Here is a 20,418-nt window from a genome sequence, read left to right as displayed (position 1 = left end):
AGATCAAGGATGTAATCAGGAACCTTGGAGGTCGGGTGGTGTAGACAGAGCAAGAGTTCCCTGCACACAAACAAGTATTATGGGCATCGAACAGCAGAATAGAGAAAGGTAGAAAGAGATAGAGAAAGAAAGGCAAAGAAAGAGACAAGTAAACAGAACGAAAGAGAAAGAAAGACAGAAAAAGAAAGAATGAAAGACAAAAAGAAAAAAAAAAGAGAAAAGAGACAGAGAAAGAGAGAAATAAGAATAGAGAGAAAGGGTATGTGGAATATATTGCCCACTGCATCCAACTTCAACACCTCCAGCCTCACCTCAATACCACATTTCCAACAGAAGGCACTGCGTCTAGCGACGCAGAGCCCAAGGGTAGTTTTCCTCCCATCCTCAATGTGGCCAGGTCAGTTAACTTACTGCAGTCCAGATTTGGAGTTGTGATGGACTGACCTGTTTCCTAACACACTGCACAGCTTTAATAGTCCCAACACCAACTCAACATTTAAAGGGTCAATGACTCACCTTCAATTTCTAGCTGAGCTTCTTTGGAGATGATTTCTCTGCCTTTCACTGAAGTGATGCACCGATAACTCCCAGCGTCCGTGCGGTGGATTGAGGGAATACTATGAATGAAGACAGATCATTAAATGTTGGAAGCAGAAAAGAAAGAAGAAGTAGTGAGCAAGCTGGGGTCAGGTGACAGTCATGGGTCAGTAGGTTTAACACTCACTCTGACTCCGAAATTTGGGAATTCAGCAATTTGACCAAAAGCTCTAGGTTGACACTCAGTGTAGCCTCTATCCTGTTGTCTACCTTTGACACTATTTCTTCCATGGGAACCCCCACCCCAGGGTTTTATCCCCAGATTTAACCACTTCAGTACTCTCCTGGCCATCCTTTGCATCCTTAGAAACTTCAGCTTTTCCAATATCTAAATCTCAGCTTGGACAATGTCCCAATCACTCTTTGTGCCTGTCCTTACAGTCCCTAGAATCTTTAACATAGAATTCCCTTATTTAAATGTCTCTATTGCCCCATCCTTCCCTCAGTCTCAGAGCCCCTGAATGTTTAATTCTCTTGACACTGCCTTTTCAGCCATTCTTCACAACCACTTTACCATGGAGGCCATGACTTCAGCCACCTCAGCCCCTCACTTTGCAAATCACTGCATGGGCCTCTCCCTATCTCATCTCAATCTTTCAGGCCCTTCTCAAAACACATTTCCTCAATTAAGTTTTTGGTCATTTCCCAGTATTTAAATCATGGGTTTGCAGTACACCTGTTCTTGTGGAACACCTTGAGGTACTATATAAATACAAGTTAGTTAGTTTGTGTTGTTACTGATTACACACTTATTAACCATTCACGACATTTAAAGTAGGATACACCAAGGGAAGATGCACTAACAGTTCCAAGTTAGCCTAACCACATGGGGATACAGCAAACCACCATTCCAATCAGATGATTAACATTGGGCACTGTTCTGTTTCACACTCACTGGCTGCAATTACCTTAATTCACTGATGGCTAGCCATTCGTCATCACTCACTGGCACCAGAACTTGGTTGACATCTGCTTGGTACAGAGCCCCATCTCGTTGCCAATTTATTTCGGGGAGTTCGCCCATCACCTGAATAGAGCAGCGCAACTTTACTTCTTTTCCCTGGAAGGATATGATACTCTTGGGATTCTGCAGGAAGGGCACGTCTGCATGAGAAAAACAAACAAGAACTTTTTTGTTATTAAGTCTCAAGAACGAATATTATTGAATAACTTTCTGAGCAGAAAGTTAAGAATCTTACACATGAATGGTGAACAACATAGGTTTGCTCATCAGTCAGATTGGTTACAAGGGTCAGGGTGTCATGTTGCAGCTTTGCAAGCCTTTGGTTAGGCCAAACTTAAGAGTATTACATTCAGTTCTGGTCACCACATTACAGGAAGGATGTGAAGAGGGCGCAGAAGAGGTTTACCAGGATGCTGCCTGGATTAGAGGGTATGAGCTATAAGGAGAGGCTAGAAAAACTCTGGTTGTTTTCTCTGTTGCAGCAGAGGCTGAGGGGAGACTAGATAGATGTCTATAAAATTATGAGATGTATAAGATGCATATTGAGGTTGACAGTCAGAATCTTTTTCCCCAGACTTGAAATGTCTAAAACTGGGGGTAGGGGGGAAGAGGTGCATGCATTTAAGGGGAGAGAGGGGGAAAGCTCAAAAAGAGAGATATGAGGGGCAAGTTTTCTTACACAGAAAGTGGAAGGAGTCTGGAACACACTGCCAGCAGTGGTCATGGTGGAGGCAGATACAATAGGGGCGTTTAAGGGGCTTTTAGATAAACTCATGAATATGCAAGGCACAGAGGGATATGGGCCGAGGGCAGGCAGAAGGGATTAGTTTGATTTGGCAACACGTTTGGCACAACATTGTGGGCCAAAGGGCACATTCCTGTGCTGTACAGTTCTATGTTCTTTGTTCTTACAAAAGCTCAGTACTTTCAGCTATGGAGAAACACAGATTTACTCTCACTTTAAACCTATTGCAAGATGCAACCTTAACTGGCTACTTGTCATGTCATCTACACCCTAGTTACTGCCTCATTAGCATGCCCACTTCTTAAAGTGAGATCTCAACTGGCATTTTAGCCATCATCAGCTGCCCTAGAGAAGGTGCTGCTAGGCCTCCGTCTTGAACCACCGAGTCTTTGGGCTAAAGATGCTGGGTGAGGGAAGAAGTGTCAAGTATGAGTCCCATGGAGGAATGAATAAATGAAGGAAGGCCATTGTGCATCTCAGCTGGGATGCCATGTGACTTTGACAACAAGGTGCAGAGCTGATGAACACAGTAGGCCAAGCAGCATCATAGGAGCAGGAAGGCTGACGTTTCGGGCCTAGACCCTTCATCAGAAAAATGCTGCTGCTTGGCCTGCTGTGTTCATCCAGCTCTGCACCTTGTTGTCTCAGATTTTCCAGCATCTGCAGTTCCTACTATCTCATGTGACTTTGAGGTGGTTTTTAATATTTGTTTATGGGGTGTGGGCATCACTGGTTAGGCCACCATTTATTGCCTATCCCTAATTTCCCAGGGGGATCAGCCACATTGTTGTGGGTCTAGTGTCACATGTAGACTAGATCAGGTAAGGACGACTTGACTTCCATCCCTGAAAGGCATAAATGAATTATATTGGCTTTTACTTCTTTTACCACCTCATGAACCAGATGGCTTTATATAACAATCAACAGTGGCTTTGTGGTCATTATTCGATACCCAAATAAACCTTGAACATTACCTACTACTAGGAGGCCATCGCGTCCTCCTGAGATGGGCTTTTAACAACAAATCAACAGTAGTTACACAGTTATCATTAGCCTTGCTTTTATCTTTATTCCATTTCTTTGGAATTTGAACCCATGTTCTCAGAACATTAACTGATTACTGATCCAGTGCCATTACCACCATGCAAACCCCCTCCCTGTTCTTCACCCATGAGCAAGTGGCTAGAATCTGCTGAGAATGTGCTGGAGGCAGGTTAATTTGTGGTTTTCACATGAGAATTGGATAATTGTATGAAAAGAAAAAAATATGGCAGGCCTATGGGGAAAAGGTGCAGAACCGGGAGTGGTAATGCAGAAACAATTTGCAGAGAATCAGCATTGATATAATTTGCTGAATGACCTCCTTCTGGACTACAACAAACTGAGTGTTTCTGTGCTTCCTGTACTTCGTCCAGTTAGATGGAGGAGTTGCTGCTGTTCTACTTGTACATACACACCACAGCCACTGGAAATGATAACATCACACACCGTGTGGGCAAGTACCAGCACATCAGAATGAGAAACAGCTTGGAGTTGCATGTGGGTCACATTATCAGACCAGAGCAACACATCTGGTGGGAAATATGCCAAAGAACAAAGAACAAAGAAAATTACAGCACAGGAACAGGCCCTTCGGCCCTCCAAGCCTGCGCCGATCCAGATCCTCTATCTAAACCTGTCACCTATTTTCCAAGGATCTGTATCCCTCTGCTCCTTGCCCATTCATGTATCTGTCTAGATACATCTTAAATGACGCTATTGTGCCCGCCTCTACCACCTCCACTGGCAACGCGTTCCAGGCACCCACCACACTCTGCGTAAAGAATTTTCCACGCATATCTCCCTTAAACTTTTCCCTTCTCACCTTGAAATCGTGACCCCTAGTAATTGAGTCCCCCACTCTGGGAAAAAGCTTCTTGCTATCCACCCTGTCAATACCTCTCATGATTTTGTCGACCTCAATCAGGACCCCGTCAACCTCCGTCTTTCTAATGTAAATAATTCTAATCTACTCAACCTCTCTTCATAGCTAGCGCCCTCCATACCAGGCAACATGCTGGTGAACCTCCCCTGCACCCTCTCCAAAGCATCCACATCCTTTTGGTAATGTGGCGACCAGAACTGTACGCAGTATTCCAATTGTGGCTGAACCAAAGTCCTATACAACTGTAACACGACCTGCCAACTCTTGTACTCAATACCCCGTCCGATGAACGAAAGCATGCCGTATGCCTTCTTGACCACTCCATCGACCTGCATTGCCACCTTCAAGGTACAATGGACCTGAACACCCAGATCTCTCTGTGCGTCAATTTTCCTTAGGGCTTTTCCATTTACCGTTTAGTTCGCTCTTGAATTGGATCTTCCAAAATGCATCACCTCGCATTTGCCTGGATTGAACTCCATCTGCCATTTCTCCGCCCAACTCTCCAATCCATCTATATTCTGCAGCATTCTCCGACAGTCGCCTTCACTATCTGCTACTCCACCAATCTTACTGTCATCTGCAATCTTAGTGTCATATGCCATTACATCATATACTGGAAGCAGACAGATCTCCTCAGTGAAAGTTTGAAAACAACCAAATCCAAGTCACAGCAAAAATAAAAGGTGCATCATTCACTAAAGGTTTCACAATCTGTCTGTGATGGAATGTCCCTTGATTGACAAAGAGTAGAGTTCATCCATTCGACCCCTTGAGACTGTTCCATCAGGTTATGGCTCACTTCTACCCAAATCCAATGACTCCTGTCACTGATCCAAATCTCATACCTCAATAAAAGAAACTTATCATTGTGTTGTGGAGTGCTGCACTCTGACAGAGGGGCTATATTTCAGATCACAGAACTGTTACAGCACAAAAAGGCAGCCAGTCAGGCCATCATGGTTATTCCAGTTCTGTTACCTAATGCCAATCTCCTGGCTTTTCTCCATATTATTGCATACCATTCCTATCTAAAGAATTATACAATGTCCTCTTGAATCCCTGAGTTAGAGTCATACAGCATATAAACAGACCCTTCAGTCCAACTAGTCTACATTGACCATATTTCCAAACTAAACTATTCCAGTTTGCCTGCATTTGGCCCATTCCCTCCAAATCTTTCCTATTCATGCACATATCCAAATGTTTTTTAAATGTTCTAAATGTACCTGCATCCACCACTTCCTCTGGCATTTCATTCCACACATGAACTACACTGTGTAAAAAAACATGCCCCTCATGCCTTTTTTAAAACCTTTTCCTCTCACTTTAAAAATATGCCCCCTAGTTTTGAACTTCCCCACCCCAGAGAAAAGACCCTGATTATTCACCTTCCCTATGCCCCTCATGATTTTATAAATCTCCAGAAGGTCATCCCTCAACCTCCTATGCTTCAGTGAATAAAAGTCCCAGCCTATTCAGCCCATCTTTATAATTGAAACCCTCCATCCCCAACAACATCCTGGTAAATCTTTTCTGAACCCTCTTCAATTTAATAACATCCTTCATAATACCTACCTCCACATTTCCAGGCCATACATACCGGATGGAATATATCATGCAAGATATTAGAGATATTGTTAGATTGATAATGCTAAAATTAAACAGATTATCTGTTCGTGCTCACATTGCTATTGGGTCGGAGCTGATGTGCGCATTTTGTATTGCTTCTCCTTCATTACAACAGCAATTACACCTCAGAAGTATGTCATGGGTTGTAAAGCACTTTGAGGGGTCCGCTGGTCTTGAAAGCTTTTTTTTCCACCTGGATTTCAGTACCCGATGAATTAGTTTCTCCATTTCTCATCCCATAAAATTCTTCTATATTTTTAAACAATCAGATAGCCATCCCAAATTTCTATACACAATATAAGCAAAGACTTTAACTAATAAATTAGCTCACCATTTAACTCTTTCAACCTGCATAACATTCTGATAAATCTACTTTATTTTCCCCCCAACCTCATCACCACCATCACCGGTGGCCTTCCTGAAGTCCGTTGCCCAAAACAGAATACATTACTCTTGATCTAGCCTTGCTTATGTACAACAGAATTTAACGGAAACTCTGGAATTGAAGCCCTCTTCAGATACAAGCTAACATTCCATTCATCTTTTTGACTACATTTTTGATCAATGCACTGTCTCTAGACCTAGTCAAGCAAATAACTTAAGACTCTGTGCTTCCTAGCTTTTCAACAGAAACCTCAACTTTTCATTGAATCATACAGCACAGAAACAGCCTCTTCAGCTCACCATGTCTGTGCCAACCAACAAACACCCCAATTACATTAATCCCATTTACCCGCATAGACTATAATGCCCCAATATTTGAAGTGTTCATCCAGATGCTGTTTTGATATGAGAGTACCTGCCTCCACCATTCCTCTCAGACAGCATGTTCCATATTTCTATCACAATCTGGGTGAATGTTCTTTTCTCAGATATTCTCGATCAATCACTCCTTACCTTAAATTTGTGTCCTCTGGTCTTAGAATGTCTGCCATAGGAAAAGGTTCTCAAGATGTACTCTATCTATGCCTCTCATAATTTTGTATACCTCAATCAGATCTGCCCTCAGCCTCCTCAACTCCAGGAAAACAAACACAGCCTATCCATTCTCTCCTCATAACTGAGACTTTCCATCCTAGGCAACATCCTGGTGAATCTCCTCTGCGCTCTCTCCAGTGTAATCATGTCCTTCTGATGTGGCAACCAGAACTGCACACAGCATACGACCTGCGGCCAACCAATATTTTATAAAGTTATAACAAGACTTCCTTGCTCCTATATTCTACACCTGACTAAAGAAGGCAAGCATCCCATAGGACTTCTTCACAACCCTGTCTACGTATGCTGACGCTTTCAAGGATCTATGCAGTTGAACACCAGGTGCCTTTGTTTCTCAATATTCCCTAGGAATCCACCATTCATTGTGCATATCCTTCCCTTATTCAACCTACCAGATGCATCACCTTGCACTTAACAGGAATAAATTCCATCTGCCATTGTTCTGCTCAATTTACCAGCTGATCAATACTAGACTGGAGTCTGAGAGCATCCTCCTCAGTATCAAGGTGAGAGAAAAGTAGGAAGAGTGGGTGGGGATAAATCAAAGTAGAGTTGGAAGGGAGTCCTCATATTTTCAGAGACAAGGGTGAATGCACACCAAGATCCCACTGATCTCTGGTATTTCCCATTTCCATCATGCATATTTGTCCTGCCCAAGTGCATCACATCACATTTATCTGATTGAATTCCATTTGCCATTTATCAGCCCATATGTATCCTCCTGTAACATACAGTATACAGTGTCCACCGAATTCTTATGGCCTCGTCAGTGTAACAAGGACTGAAATGCACCATCAGAGGCAGAAATTACATTTTAATTTATTTTAACAAGCTGCCATTGGAAGTTTTAGACTGTGTTCCTTTAAAGGTTGTTCATCAGTTACTTAGTAAGGGGTAAAGTTGCCATAGTTCCAGAGGACTGCTTTCTCAATAGAGGATAAGACTGGTAGTGGTTTAACCCGACGGTCACCGCACCTCAAATGAGGGGCAAGGTTCAGAAGGCGAGACCATCATGATGACCTCAGCTAGCATGGGAATTGAGCTAGTGCTGTTGGCTCTACTCTGCACCAGAAATCAACCATCCAGCCGACTGAGTGAACCAACACCCCACAGTTAAATAATTATTTAGCTTTTGGTTTATTCAAAAGAGAAGAAAAAACATGGACTAACAGTGGATATGAGGCAGATATTGAGGTATCACTGTGAATAAATTTACTCCAACTAAAGACTGGCTGTGTTTCTTCCTTCAGTCACTGGTTGTCAGGAAAATAGGGAGATGAGAGCTGCATTAGGTGAACCAAATGGAACTGATGACTCCATCCAAGAAGCAGAATAGGGGGAAGCAGTGGCTTGTAGAGAAACTTGCAGGTAGCAGCATTTCCCTTGTCCTTTTAGGTGGCAGAGGTTGCAACTTTCAAAGATGCTGTTAACGAAGCTTTGGTGAGTTCTTACAGCACATCTTATAGATTGCACACTCTGCTGTCATGGTGTGTTGGTTGAGAACAGAGTAAATATTTAAGTTAGCGCCAATCAAATAAGAAGCCTGATACAGGACAAAGCTTGAGTGTTGTTGGAACTGCAGTCATCCAGACAAGTATTACATCACATTCCTGACTTGTGCCTTCTGGATGGTAGGCAGACTTTGGGATTTAGACCTGAATATGGTGAGGACAGCCTTGTTGTTCTGCTACCACTTGAGGCTTTAAATCATACAGGAAACCTGAAGCAAGTGTATTGGAGTATGAATGTAGGGGTTGGGTTGAGGTTCTTTGGTCAAGAGCACTCAGTGTATTAGTAAGGGATCCATCATCAGAAACAAGAGCTTCTACTCAGAGCCACCACAATGTTTCTGCTCCTAATGCCCCTATTCGCCCCACCACCCTCTCTCATCCAAACCCTCCTTCACTGTCAGACTGGGTCAAAATGTTGGAACTCCCTCCCTCCCTAACAGAACTATGAATAGCCAATGAATGTAGGCCTTTCAGGGAGTTGTGGATACTGAGGAAATTATCGAACAACATAGCAGTTGAAATGTTGGGCGGAGAAATGGCAGATGGAGTTTAAACCAGACAATTGTGAGGTGATGCAGGAGGAAAGTATACAGTAAATGGCCAGACCCTTAGGGGAATTGATATATGGAGGGATCTTCGGGTGCAAGTCCATAGCTTTCTGAAAGTGGCAATACAAGTAGATATGGTGATAAAGAAACAGCATGCTTGCCTTTATTGGTTGGGGCATTGAGTTTAAAAATTGTCAAGTCATATAACAGCTATACAAGACTTTTGAGGCCACATTTAGAGTATTGTGTGCAGTTCTGGTTGCCACATTATACGAAATATGTGGAGGCAATGCAGGAGAGGTTTGCAAGGATGTTGCCTGGATTGGAGTGTATTACCTGTGTAAGTAGAGATTGGACAAACTTGGATTGTTTTTGCTAAAGTCTTGGAGGCTGAAGGGGGCCGAAATAGAGTTATTTAAAATCATGAAAGGCATTGATAGGGTGGATAGTCTTTTACCCATGGTGGAAATTTCAAATACTAGGGGGCATAGGTTTAAGGTGAGGCGGGTGGGGGGGGTGCTAGTGGGGATGTAGTTTAAATGAGAGCGTGAGGCAAGTTTTTTTGTGTTTTTTTAAAAACACAGAGGGTGTTAGTTGCCTGGAACATGCTGCCAAGAGAGGCAGTAGAGACCGATACAATTGCAAAGTTTAAGAGGAATTTAGACAAACATGAATAGGCAGGTAATAAAGGGATACAAACCACTTGCAGGTAAATGGAATTAGTTTAGAATGGCATTATGGTTGGCATAGGCGTTGTAGGCCAAAAGGTGTGTTCCTGAGCTGTACTGTTCTATGTTCTATCCTATAATCCCTACAGAAAGAGGCCTTGAGTCTGCACTGATCCTCCGAAGAGCATCCCACCCAGACTCACCCCGCTACCAAATCCCTGTTACTCTGCAATTCCCATGGTTAATCCACCCAGCCTGCACATCCCTGGACACTATGGCCATGCTAAATTGCCCAATCAACGTAACCTGCACATCTTTCAACCAAGGGAGGAAACTGGAACCCGCAGGAAACCCATGCAGACATGTGGAGAACGTACAAATTTCACATAGACAGTGACCCAAGGTTGGAATCAATCCCAGGTCCCCGGTGCTGTGAAGCAGCAGTGCTAACCACTGAACAACTGTGCCACCCACCTAGTCATTTCACAAAGAATGACAAATTCAAATTTCCCTATTATACTTCCATCTCAAATGTCCAGATTAGACTGTATAAATGAATGGCAGACGTTTTCAGGTACTTCCAGGGTTTTTCTGATGAAGGTCTGACAAGAAACTGAAGATGTGCTTTTGTGACAACCAGTTCAGTTATCACAGAACTGAGATAGACCGAGGTGTCCTCTCATAAAGAGGTTCACATCTTTTATTGAACCCCTCCCTTTTAATGTCCAAAGGTTCATTTGTCACATGGGGAATGGGAATGGGCGAATTGGCAAGAAGCCCTGTAACAGAGAGTCAGGTAAATTACAGGGCAGCCAGGGCACCACCTCTTCCTGTATATAAATGAGCCTCAGGATCTTTTGTTATCCTCAACAGGTAGACATTGCCTTGTTGAAATACATTGCTTCTAACAATGCAGCACTCCTAGGGCTTTGTCATGTCTTATTTAAACACTCGGAGATAGCAAGAACTGCAGGTCGTGGAGTCAGAGATAACAGTGTGGAGCTGGAGGAACACAGCAAGCCAAGCAGCATCAGAGGAGCAGGAAAGTTGACGTTTTGGGTCAGGACCTTTCTGCATTCTGAACGAAACGTCAACTTTCCTGCTCCTCTGATGCTGCCTGGCCTGCTATGTTCCTCCAGCTCCACACGGTGTTCTCTCTTAATTAGACACTCAAGTGTCTTGACTGGGACTGAAATTCACACACTTCAAACTCAAAATATTATGCTACTCACCAGAGCTGAGCTCTGGTGTACTCATAAGCCTTCATCATAAATGTTCTTGTCGATCATTCATCCACAGGCGGAATCATGTCAAACTCAATTGCGTTGTCATACATGCCTAGTTTTTGGGTGGGTAGGGTAGGTGTCTGCATAATGATCACAGTATTGCAGACTGAGGTCAGTTAGGCCATTGTGTCTACACTCACTCAGAATGAATATTTCACTTAGTCCCATTCTCCTGCCTCCTCCCTGTTGTCAGTATTCCTTTAAGTCAGACATCAGAGTCATACAGTACAGAAGAAGCCCTTCAGCCCATTAAGTCTGTACTACCAAACATCATTTCCCCAATGTTGTCATTAGGTGCTGGTCAACAACAACTAAACTGCATTGACCAGTTTGAAAGTCAAGGTTTGTGACAACCCAAAACTTCATCCGTTTAGACCCTGGCTCTGATATTTCACCCCAGGGATTTTTCACATCATGCATCCACAACTTTTAGGCAAAAAGTTCCATCTGCAGTGACTTTAGAAAGGGTTTCAAGAAAGGGTTTTGTTTTAATTAATTGCATGTTTGCTGAGCCAAATGGCACTCACACTGGGATTTTAAAGCTACTGAGGTTATTTGGGTGAGGTGCACACACGTGTCTCAGCATCCAACAGAACAAGCCTGCACTGGTACAGCAGAGCTACAGTGAGAGGCCACAGCATAGCAAGAAATCAAACACAGATCACAAGTTAGATGTGCAACAAGAGAGGTGTATGGGGATGCTGGCAGGGATACGCAGAACTGGTACATTCCACGCAGACAAACTGTCACCAACAAATGAGGGAGAGGTGAAGCATAACATCTAAATAGTGTATAAATTTTCACCGTAGTATAGAGAAACCCCTCAACAGCCTGCTCCTATTACAGCTGTTACACTGAAGTGATGTGGTTTTATCTAAGAAATCAGAGTCTCCTTGCAAATTGCAGATGACTGTCGATACTTGTCGCAGGCAGTCTGGAGTTTTTTTGTGTCATTCTCAGGGGGAAATAGTGATTCGCCTTGGTAGGGTTACCCTCTTTGATTGTACATTTCCCTGACTAAGGAACATTTAATATCCTGAGGAAATTTCTCTGTGACAACTGCCAAATCTCCAAAATTAACCCAGAATATTCATCCAGCCTCACTCCATTATTCTCAACCTCATTGGCAAAACAGAAAGCATTGGTGTAACTGGCTCCGATGAAAGGTTTGAAGCATAAATTGGCAGAGTTTCCTCCTCCCCAGAAGGAAAGGTGACAGGAAGGACATGTGATCAGGCAGGTTGACCATGGGAATATAACCACCTCCTTTTCTTCACCTCAAGTTAGGTTCTGGGCAGGAAGGCCCATGAATGACCACTTGGCCTGGCTTTGGAACCCTGCAGCAACCTTACAATGTTGTGATGAAACTGCTTCTTTTGCATAAATAGTACAACATGGGTAGAGCAAGTTAAGATAGAAAGTGGATAGATTAAGAAGGCCTAATTCATTCAAGGGAATGCAGACTTTGTTGGCGGGTGCTGGCATTTGTTGCCCAACACTCACCTGGAGAAAGTGTGGGTGAACTGCCATCTTTAATAGCTGCAGTCCATGTGCTGTAGATAGACCCACAATGCCATTAGGGTGGGAGTTCTGGGATTTTGACCCCAGGACATTAAAGGGATGGTGATATATTTCCAAGTCAGGATGGTGAGTTAACAAGGTGTAGAAGTGGATGAACACAGCAGGCCAAGCAGCATCAGAGGAGCAGGAAGGCTGATGTTTCGGGCCTAGACCCTTCTTCAGAAATGGGTGATTCAGGATGGTGAGTTATTTGGCTGGGAACTGGCAAGTGCTGGTGTTCCAATGTATTTGCTCCCTTGACCTTCTAGATAGTAGAGGTCATAGAATTGGAAGGTGCTGACTAAGGAGCCTGGATGAGTTGCAGTACTGCACCTTCTAGATAGTGCACACTGCTGCTGTGGTGGAGGGAATGGATGTGGCACCAACAAGTGTTTTTTTTCATCCAGAAGGTGTAAAGCTTCCGAAGAAGAGGCGTTTTGATGAAGAATCACAGACTTGAAATGTTAACTCCGCTTTCTCCACACAGATGATGAGTTTCATAGAACAGAATCCCTACAGTGTGGAAGCTGGAAGCAGGCCATTTGGCCCATCGAGTCCACAATCACCCTTCGAAAAGCATCCCACCCAAATCCACCCCACCCCTACAACACTGCATTTCCCATGGCTAATCCACCTAGCCTGTTCATCCCCTGGACACTATGGGCAATTTAGGATGGACAATTCACCTAACATCTTTGGACTGTGGGAGGAAACCGAAGGACCCTGAGGGAACGCAGCATACAGAAACAGGGAGAACATGCAAACTCCCACACCAGTCACCCGAAGGTGGAATTGAACTCTGGTCCCTCGTGCTGTGAGGCAGCAATGCTAACCTGTGAGCCACCATGCCACCAGCATCATCTGTTTTTGTTTCAGATCTCCACCATCTGCAGTTCTTTGTTTCATATTAGTTTCATATTAAGGGTGGCATGGTATCAATCATCCTGTCCTTCAGAGGAGGGCTTCCCAAACAGTGTGTTGTGACCCCCAGTGAGGCTAGATGACAAAATGTTGGGCTTCTGACTCTGATACAAATAATGGTAATCATGAAGTGCAGCAGGGCAGAGTGCAAATATTTGTGACAGAGAGTGCGCATGAGTGTCCGTGACAGAAAGTGTGTGCAAGCATCTGTAACAGATTCAAACACGCTCTCAGAACACCACTCTCAAACTCTGGATGTTACTCCTATATCACTGCCACTTCCATTTTAGTCACTGTGATAAAAAAAATAGCAGTTACTTTATGTAGAGCAAAATCCCAAACAGCAATGAGATAGAAAACATAAAATCTGTTTTTGTGATATTAATTAAGAGAAAACTATTGACATAGACCCCGAGGAAAACTAATGTCAGCATTCCTTTTCAAATTAATGCCACGGCATCTTTTTGTCCACTTCAGGGGGCATTCAGGGCTTTGGTTTAATCACCAATCCACAAGGTGGCAGCTCCAGAAGTGGGAATTTTCCCCACAAAACTACAGCTCACATTATATTAAATAAAACTTCATTAAGGTACAGAAACTGCAATTCACAGCCAATTCTCAGAAGCTCCTTGATGAGACAGCCCAGAGTTTAATTTCACTGGGTTTAAAAATGCACTGGCTAATTAAAGAGATGCTGGGTGGCTGCAGACAGATGCAAGAGTTCGGGATTTGTAATTTAGCAGAAGTATCGACAATTTGAAGTGACTGAAGAATATTCTGGAAGGGCTCAGCTTTTGCCCTTGCTCAAGTGATGTCTTTGTTATTGCAAAAATATACATTATTCATAAAAAAATCTTTATGGACATTGTCAGGCAGTAAAGTTCTTCTAAACACAGTCTTTGCTTATCAAGAAAAACAAACATTAGACTTTGGCATTCTCTGCAGTTGCAAAAACCAAAGGCATTTCTTACTCAGGCGGGACACTATTCGAATACATTGAGGACAGACCCCCATTATTCTTTGGCAGAAGGTCCCTAGACAATGGTCTTTGTCCATTGTACCTTGGTGACAGTTTGCCCAAGCTTTAGTGTGTCCTTCAACTTGGAGTACAGGAGTTGGGAAGTCAGTTGAGGTCGTACAGGACATTGGTGAGACTTCTTTACATAGGCATAGAAACATGGAAATTAGGTGCAGGAGTAGGCTATTCAGCCCTTCGAGCCTGCACCATCATTCAATATGATCATGGCTGATTGTGCAATCTCAGTATCCCATACCGCCCTCTCCCCATCCCCCATGATCCCGTTAGCCGCAAGGGCCATGTTCCGCTCCCTCTTGAATATATCTAATGAACTCTTCTGGAATATTATGTCCCGTTCTGGTCACCCAGTTATAGGAAGAATATTATCAAGCTGGAGAGGGTTCAGAACAGATTTACCAGAATGTTGCCAGGTACGGAAGGTTTGAGTTATAAAGAAAGACTGGATAGGCTGGGACTTCTTTCACTGGAGCAGAGGAGGCTGAGAGGTGATCTGACAGAAGTTTATAATACGAGAGATATAGATAGAGTTAATGGTGGTTGTCTTTTCCGTAGGATGGGGGATTTCAAGGCTAGGGGGCACATTTTTAAGGTGAGAGGAGAGAGATTTCAAAATAGACATGAGATGCAAATTTTGAATGCAGCAGTTGGCTTGTGTGTGGAATGAACTTCCTGAGGAAGCAGTAGATGCGGGTACAATTACAACGTTTAAAAGATATTTGGATAGGTACAAGAATAGGAAAGGTTTGGAAGCATATGGGCTAGGGACAGGCAGGTGGGAATAGTTTAGTTTGGGATTATGTTTGGCACAGACTGTTTGGATCCAAGGGTGCTATATGACTCTATAACACATAGCTCTGGAACTTGGAATGTGCCAGTCTGCACCACTCAGTCAAGGTGAACTCTTTACACTGGAAGACCAACAAGTTTCAGGCAGACCAATGACCATCTTTCATCAGGTTGATGGTTCTCCTGGAGCAGTCAATTTTTTGCCTCAGTGAACATTCTGGGGAACAGACCATAGAGGACAGGGTCCTGTAACATGGAACTGCTTGGGATAAACCTCGATAAAAGCCACTGTATTTCTCTCCAAGGCTTCTTTGCAAAGGCACATTCCAGAAAGAGATGTACGACGGTCTTTTCACCAGTGCAGCCGCTTCAAGGGCAGTGTGCGATAGCGCACAAAGACTAGGCACGCATGAAGGATCCGAGGGGCAGTGCCCTCCTCACCACCAGCCAAGCAATGTCTTGGTGCTTGTTGGAAAATGCTGGTGGAGACACTCTGCTGAATGACTTTGACAGTCTGCTCGGAGAACCATGCAACAGTATCAACACTCTCCTTTTCCCACAGGGTCTCAAGGATACCACATGCTGACCACTGCCTGATGGATTTGTGGTCAAAGGTGTTTGGTTTGCAAATTTATCCATGAGGGACAGGTGATATGGAATGGTCCAACTATTTGGAGGGTTCCACGGCACCAAGGTTACCCATCCTTTGCAACACCAGGGACAGGTAGAACCGCAGTAAGTAGTGACACTTGGCGTTTGCATATCAAGGGTCTATGCACAGCTTGATGCAGCCACACACAAAGTGCCCATCAGGATGAAGGCAGCATTGGGTACATTTCTTCCCTCCTTATCCAGAACTTTGTACATGGTGTCCCTGCGAATATAGTCCATCTTTGACCTCTAGGTGAAATGGAAGATTGCTTGGGTGACTGCAGTGGGGCAGGTTCAGGCACACAACATGCAGGAACACTGAAAAAACCTGATGACCAGGTTTTTACCTGAAATAGAGAGGGAGCAGTGCTCCCATAAGCCCAGTTTCTGCCTCAGCATGGTGATACACTTCTCCCTAGTTTTGCACATGCCCTTAAGTTTATCCCCTTCACTGTCAGGACAGATTAAGGATTGGTTGGCCCAGATCCCAAAAAACATGGCCTCACTCTTGCCTCGATTTACCTTGATTCCCAAAACCAGTTCGAACTGGTTACAGATTCTCATGACTCTGCATACTGACAGTGGATCTAAGCAGAAAATGGTAACGTCATCCATGTACAAGGAGGCTTTAACCTGAAGGTCTCCATTGCCTGAAATAGTCACCCCTCTCAGGGTGACATTTTTCCTAACGGACTTGGCAAAATGCTCTATAAACACACAAACAAGGCAGTAGAGAACGGGCAGCCCTGCCTGACCACAGACCTGATCAGGAAGCTTCCTGATTCTCACCTGTTGATTGAGACTGCACTACTGATGTTGGTGTACAACAGCTGGATCCAATTGAGGATTCCCTGTTCAAAGCCCATTTTGGACAGCACATCCACGTGTACAAAAATAGAAATTGTTGTAAAAACTCAGCGGGGGGTCTGGCAGCATCTGTGGAGAGAAATCAGAGTTAATGTTTCAGGTCAAGTGACCCTTTCCCAGGACTCACATTTAGGTGTGCAATATCCTGTCAACAGCATTCTCCAAGGCTAATGAGACAGCTGTTCACCACCCACTTCCTGCACATAGGTGATCTTATTCCTGAGGGGTGCGAGGCTGCTAGAGATCTTCCTGACTGGTACAGCACAGGTTTGGTCAGGGCGAATCTTTGGTCAGGTCAGACTTGACCTTTTTGTTGGTTACCTTGGACAGGATTTTGTAATCTGCATTCGGCAGTGAAATTGGTGGGCAATTCCTAATTTCCTCCTGAGGGTGATCATATATTTCCTCATTGGATTCACATTTGCTACTGGCCAGAAGCATGCTGTTGTACACCTCCAGCAGGTCCTGGCCAATCAGATTCAACAGAGCTGAATACAACTCGGCTGGTAAGCCATTCCTTCTCTGCCAGTTTATTCTTTTCAAAAGGACTCAAGGGTCTTGAACAGCTCATTCAGAGATAACGGGTGGTCCAGCCTTTTCTGCATGCTGATATAACAAGGTGTAGAGCTGGATGAACACAGCAGGCCAAGCAGCATCAGAGGAGCAGGAAAGCTGACGTTTCAGGTCTAGACCCTTCTTCAGAAATGGGAAAATGCAGAAATGCAGAAATTTTCTGCATGCTATTGTCTAAGACCTCAGTGATAGAGGACAGGAATGACTGGAAGGCTGTGCTGTCTGCAGGCTACATGTCATATAGTCTGGCATAAAAGGATTTGCTGATCCTCAGGATGTCAGACTGAGATAACATTACTTAGCCATCTTCTTCCTGAGGCTGCTCATTACACTCCCTGTGCACCTTCTGAAAGAAGAAACACAAGCATATCTCATCCTGTTCCACAGTGTGGACCCTGGACCAGAAGATTATCTTGGAAGCCTCTGAGGAAAAGAGCGAGGATTGCTAGCTCTTCATCTCCTGAGCATCCTACTTGACGTTGACCCCCATCGTTTGCAGCAGGAATAGGTTCTGTGTGCTTTTCTGGAGTTTTGACAATTTTACCCATTACTCTCTCGCCTTCTGAACACCAAGGTTTAAGAACCTGTTGATGTTCCCTTTGACTGTTTCCCACCAGTCTGCTGGAAACTAAAAGAGGAGTTTCTTTAACTTATGTAGTCCCCTTTGAGTTCAATATTTTCCGGGGTCAAAATTTCACATTCATCTTCCACGTTCTCTTGCCAGCCCGCTGGTCATCCTCTAGGTGATAAATTGGCCAGCAGGAGGCAGTGATCAGAGGAGAACACCAGCTTAACATCAGTGGATCTGACAAAGGAGCTTGCGGCACAAACAGGAAGTCTACCCCTGATCGATAGGCCCATCTGGCCATGACCAGGTGTACATGCTGCAGGGGTACTGAAGATACCGTGCAATCTGGCAACTTTAACCGTTACCATCAGGAATCTGGACATGACGTCCAGTTTGCTACCAGCACCTCTGGATTGTCCGGCCGCTTTGATGATACTGTTGAAGTCTCCAGCCAAAAAAACTGGCCTGGATGTTGCCTTTGACAGAGGGGGCTGCTGAAGGATGGCCAGATGTTCCCCCTTTACCACCATTAAGGTGTGTCGGGGGTGTCTGCTACAAGGAGGCATCCACATACCACCCCCTCAACCTCGGAAATGGTAAAGTTGCATTCTCGCAGCAGAATACCCAGGCCCGAGGAGTAGCAATCATTACTCCTCGACCAAATTGAAGGCACGTGGGCCCTCAAGGTCAACTATTTCTTGTAGCTACTGAGGTATGGTAACACAAACTACTGCAAAACAAGGGGTCCGCATTGACATTGGCCAGATAAGCCAATATGGAGACACATTGCATGGTGGCTTTAATGTCATGCACATTTATGCTGGCAATTTTCAAAGATTTGCTCATGAGTCTGTGCACGGACAGTGGATCTAAGCAGAAAACAGCAACATCATCCATGTACCAGGAGGCTTTAACCTGAAGGCCTCCATTGTCTGAAATAGTCACCCCTCTCAGGCTGACATCTTTCCTGATGGACTCAGCAAAATGCTTTATACAATGCACAAACAAGGCAGCAGAGAATGGGCAGCCCTGCCTGACTTCATACCTGATCAGAAGCTTTCTGATTCTCACTCATTGATTGAGACTGAAATAGTCACCCCTCTCAGGCTGACATCTTTCCTGATGTTAAGATTTTTCTAGATCATCATATTGTCCAATAAAGATTTAAAACTAGTCCCGTCACTGGGCAAGCTTCATTATATGAGCAAACTGTTGCGTCCTTCTTGCTCCAGCACCACTCATTAATACTACTGTGGGATTAGGCTGTCAAATGATTTAGATTTAGATTTATTTAATATTGTCAATTGTACCTGGGTACAGTGAAAAGTGTATACTGTTGCCATATTCCAGCACCATCTTGGATTACAGAATACATTACTGAATAAATCGTATAAATGGTAAAACACAAAATAATATTAAATTGATACAATTAAAACTGAAACAGCTTCAAACATTCATCTTTCCCTGTCCGTAGACCTTACACTCTCTGCTCCTCCAGTTGCCACCATCCCATATTTTCCCCAGGGTCCTGAAAATGTGCTCGTTTCCTGCCACCACTGGTGTCGTTACTTCCACAACCCTGCATCTGAGGTGGAGAAAGTCCCGCTGCGTGGGGTCCTATACATCCTCCGACACTGGACAGCAACTGACAAATCCTGGTTCCGAGTCAATTGATGGGCTCATCTTCCAATGCCGATACCCGAGATGGAGTGGGGGATGGAGATACACGGGGCCCCTGTTTTCCTGAGGAAATCATTAGGAGGCCCCAAGGGAGTCAAAACTAAAAGAATAAAAAGGTGACTGACCTACCATGCTGGAAAGACAATGACTCAGCTACATGGATGCAGCCGAACCCAGTGCTCAGGAGCTGAACGCTGCCATCCCCACTGCTGCCATCTTGGATATTGTTGCAGCTGGGAGTGACTGTTCAGAATGGGGCAGGGAATCACATTCAGAGGGGGAAAGGGCTGAGGAGCTTTCCTCCCTCACAGACGGGGCATTTATATTGTGCAGGTGCAGGCAATTGGCAGTGTCTAGATGGTCACAGATACAAACAGACAATAAATCGTTTGGTGCAATGAAGTGTCCCTACCTCTGAGACAGAAGTTCTCACCTGTCCCCAAGATTTCATCCCGACATGTCTAAACATGTTAATTTTTTTAAAAATATGGGCAAACACTGTGGCAAACTGAAGGAAGGGAGTCAGAATGAACAAACTGTTGTTTTGAGACAGTCCCAAAGCAACAACAAAGAGGTAGGTTTTAAGGAGTCATATTCACAGATGTCTACAGCACAGAAAAAGGCATTTTGGTGCTTCTATCTACGCTGGTCAAAGTCAAACACCTAATTATTCTAATTCTATTTTTCAGCAAAGGAATATTGTGAAAGAGGAAAGAGAGTTAGACACGCAGGAGTATTCCATCACACACCTGATCTGTGCCTTGTAGATGTTGAATAGGCTTTGGGCAATGTCTGTGACAGAAGTTTCAGGAAGAAATTTCTGAAATGCGGCCTAATGATGTTTCCCTTGACTCAGCGTGAAACTCTCTAACCACAGACAGTAGCAAGTGTTAGCAGTA

General features: G+C 44.1%; 1 protein-coding gene across 1 annotated transcript in view; it reads right to left on the bottom strand.

The window, feature by feature from the left end:
* LOC109921356 (tyrosine-protein kinase receptor UFO) overlaps window positions 1-20,418 on the bottom strand; it is a 234,224-nt gene that overhangs the window by 182,089 nt on the left and 31,717 nt on the right. Inside the window, exons 2-3 of the mRNA XM_048618422.1 lie at window positions 1,506-1,701; window positions 517-617 (exon numbers count right to left, since the gene is read on the bottom strand). Of these exons, the coding sequence (XP_048474379.1) occupies window positions 517-617; window positions 1,506-1,701 (297 nt within the window). The remainder of the gene's footprint in view (window positions 1-516; window positions 618-1,505; window positions 1,702-20,418) is intronic.

Source organism: Rhincodon typus, chromosome 39, assembly GCF_021869965.1.
Source record: "Rhincodon typus isolate 14 chromosome 39, sRhiTyp1.1, whole genome shotgun sequence".
Lineage (NCBI taxonomy): Eukaryota > Metazoa > Chordata > Chondrichthyes > Orectolobiformes > Rhincodontidae > Rhincodon > Rhincodon typus.
This window is presented reverse-complemented; position numbering and strand designations above follow the sequence as displayed.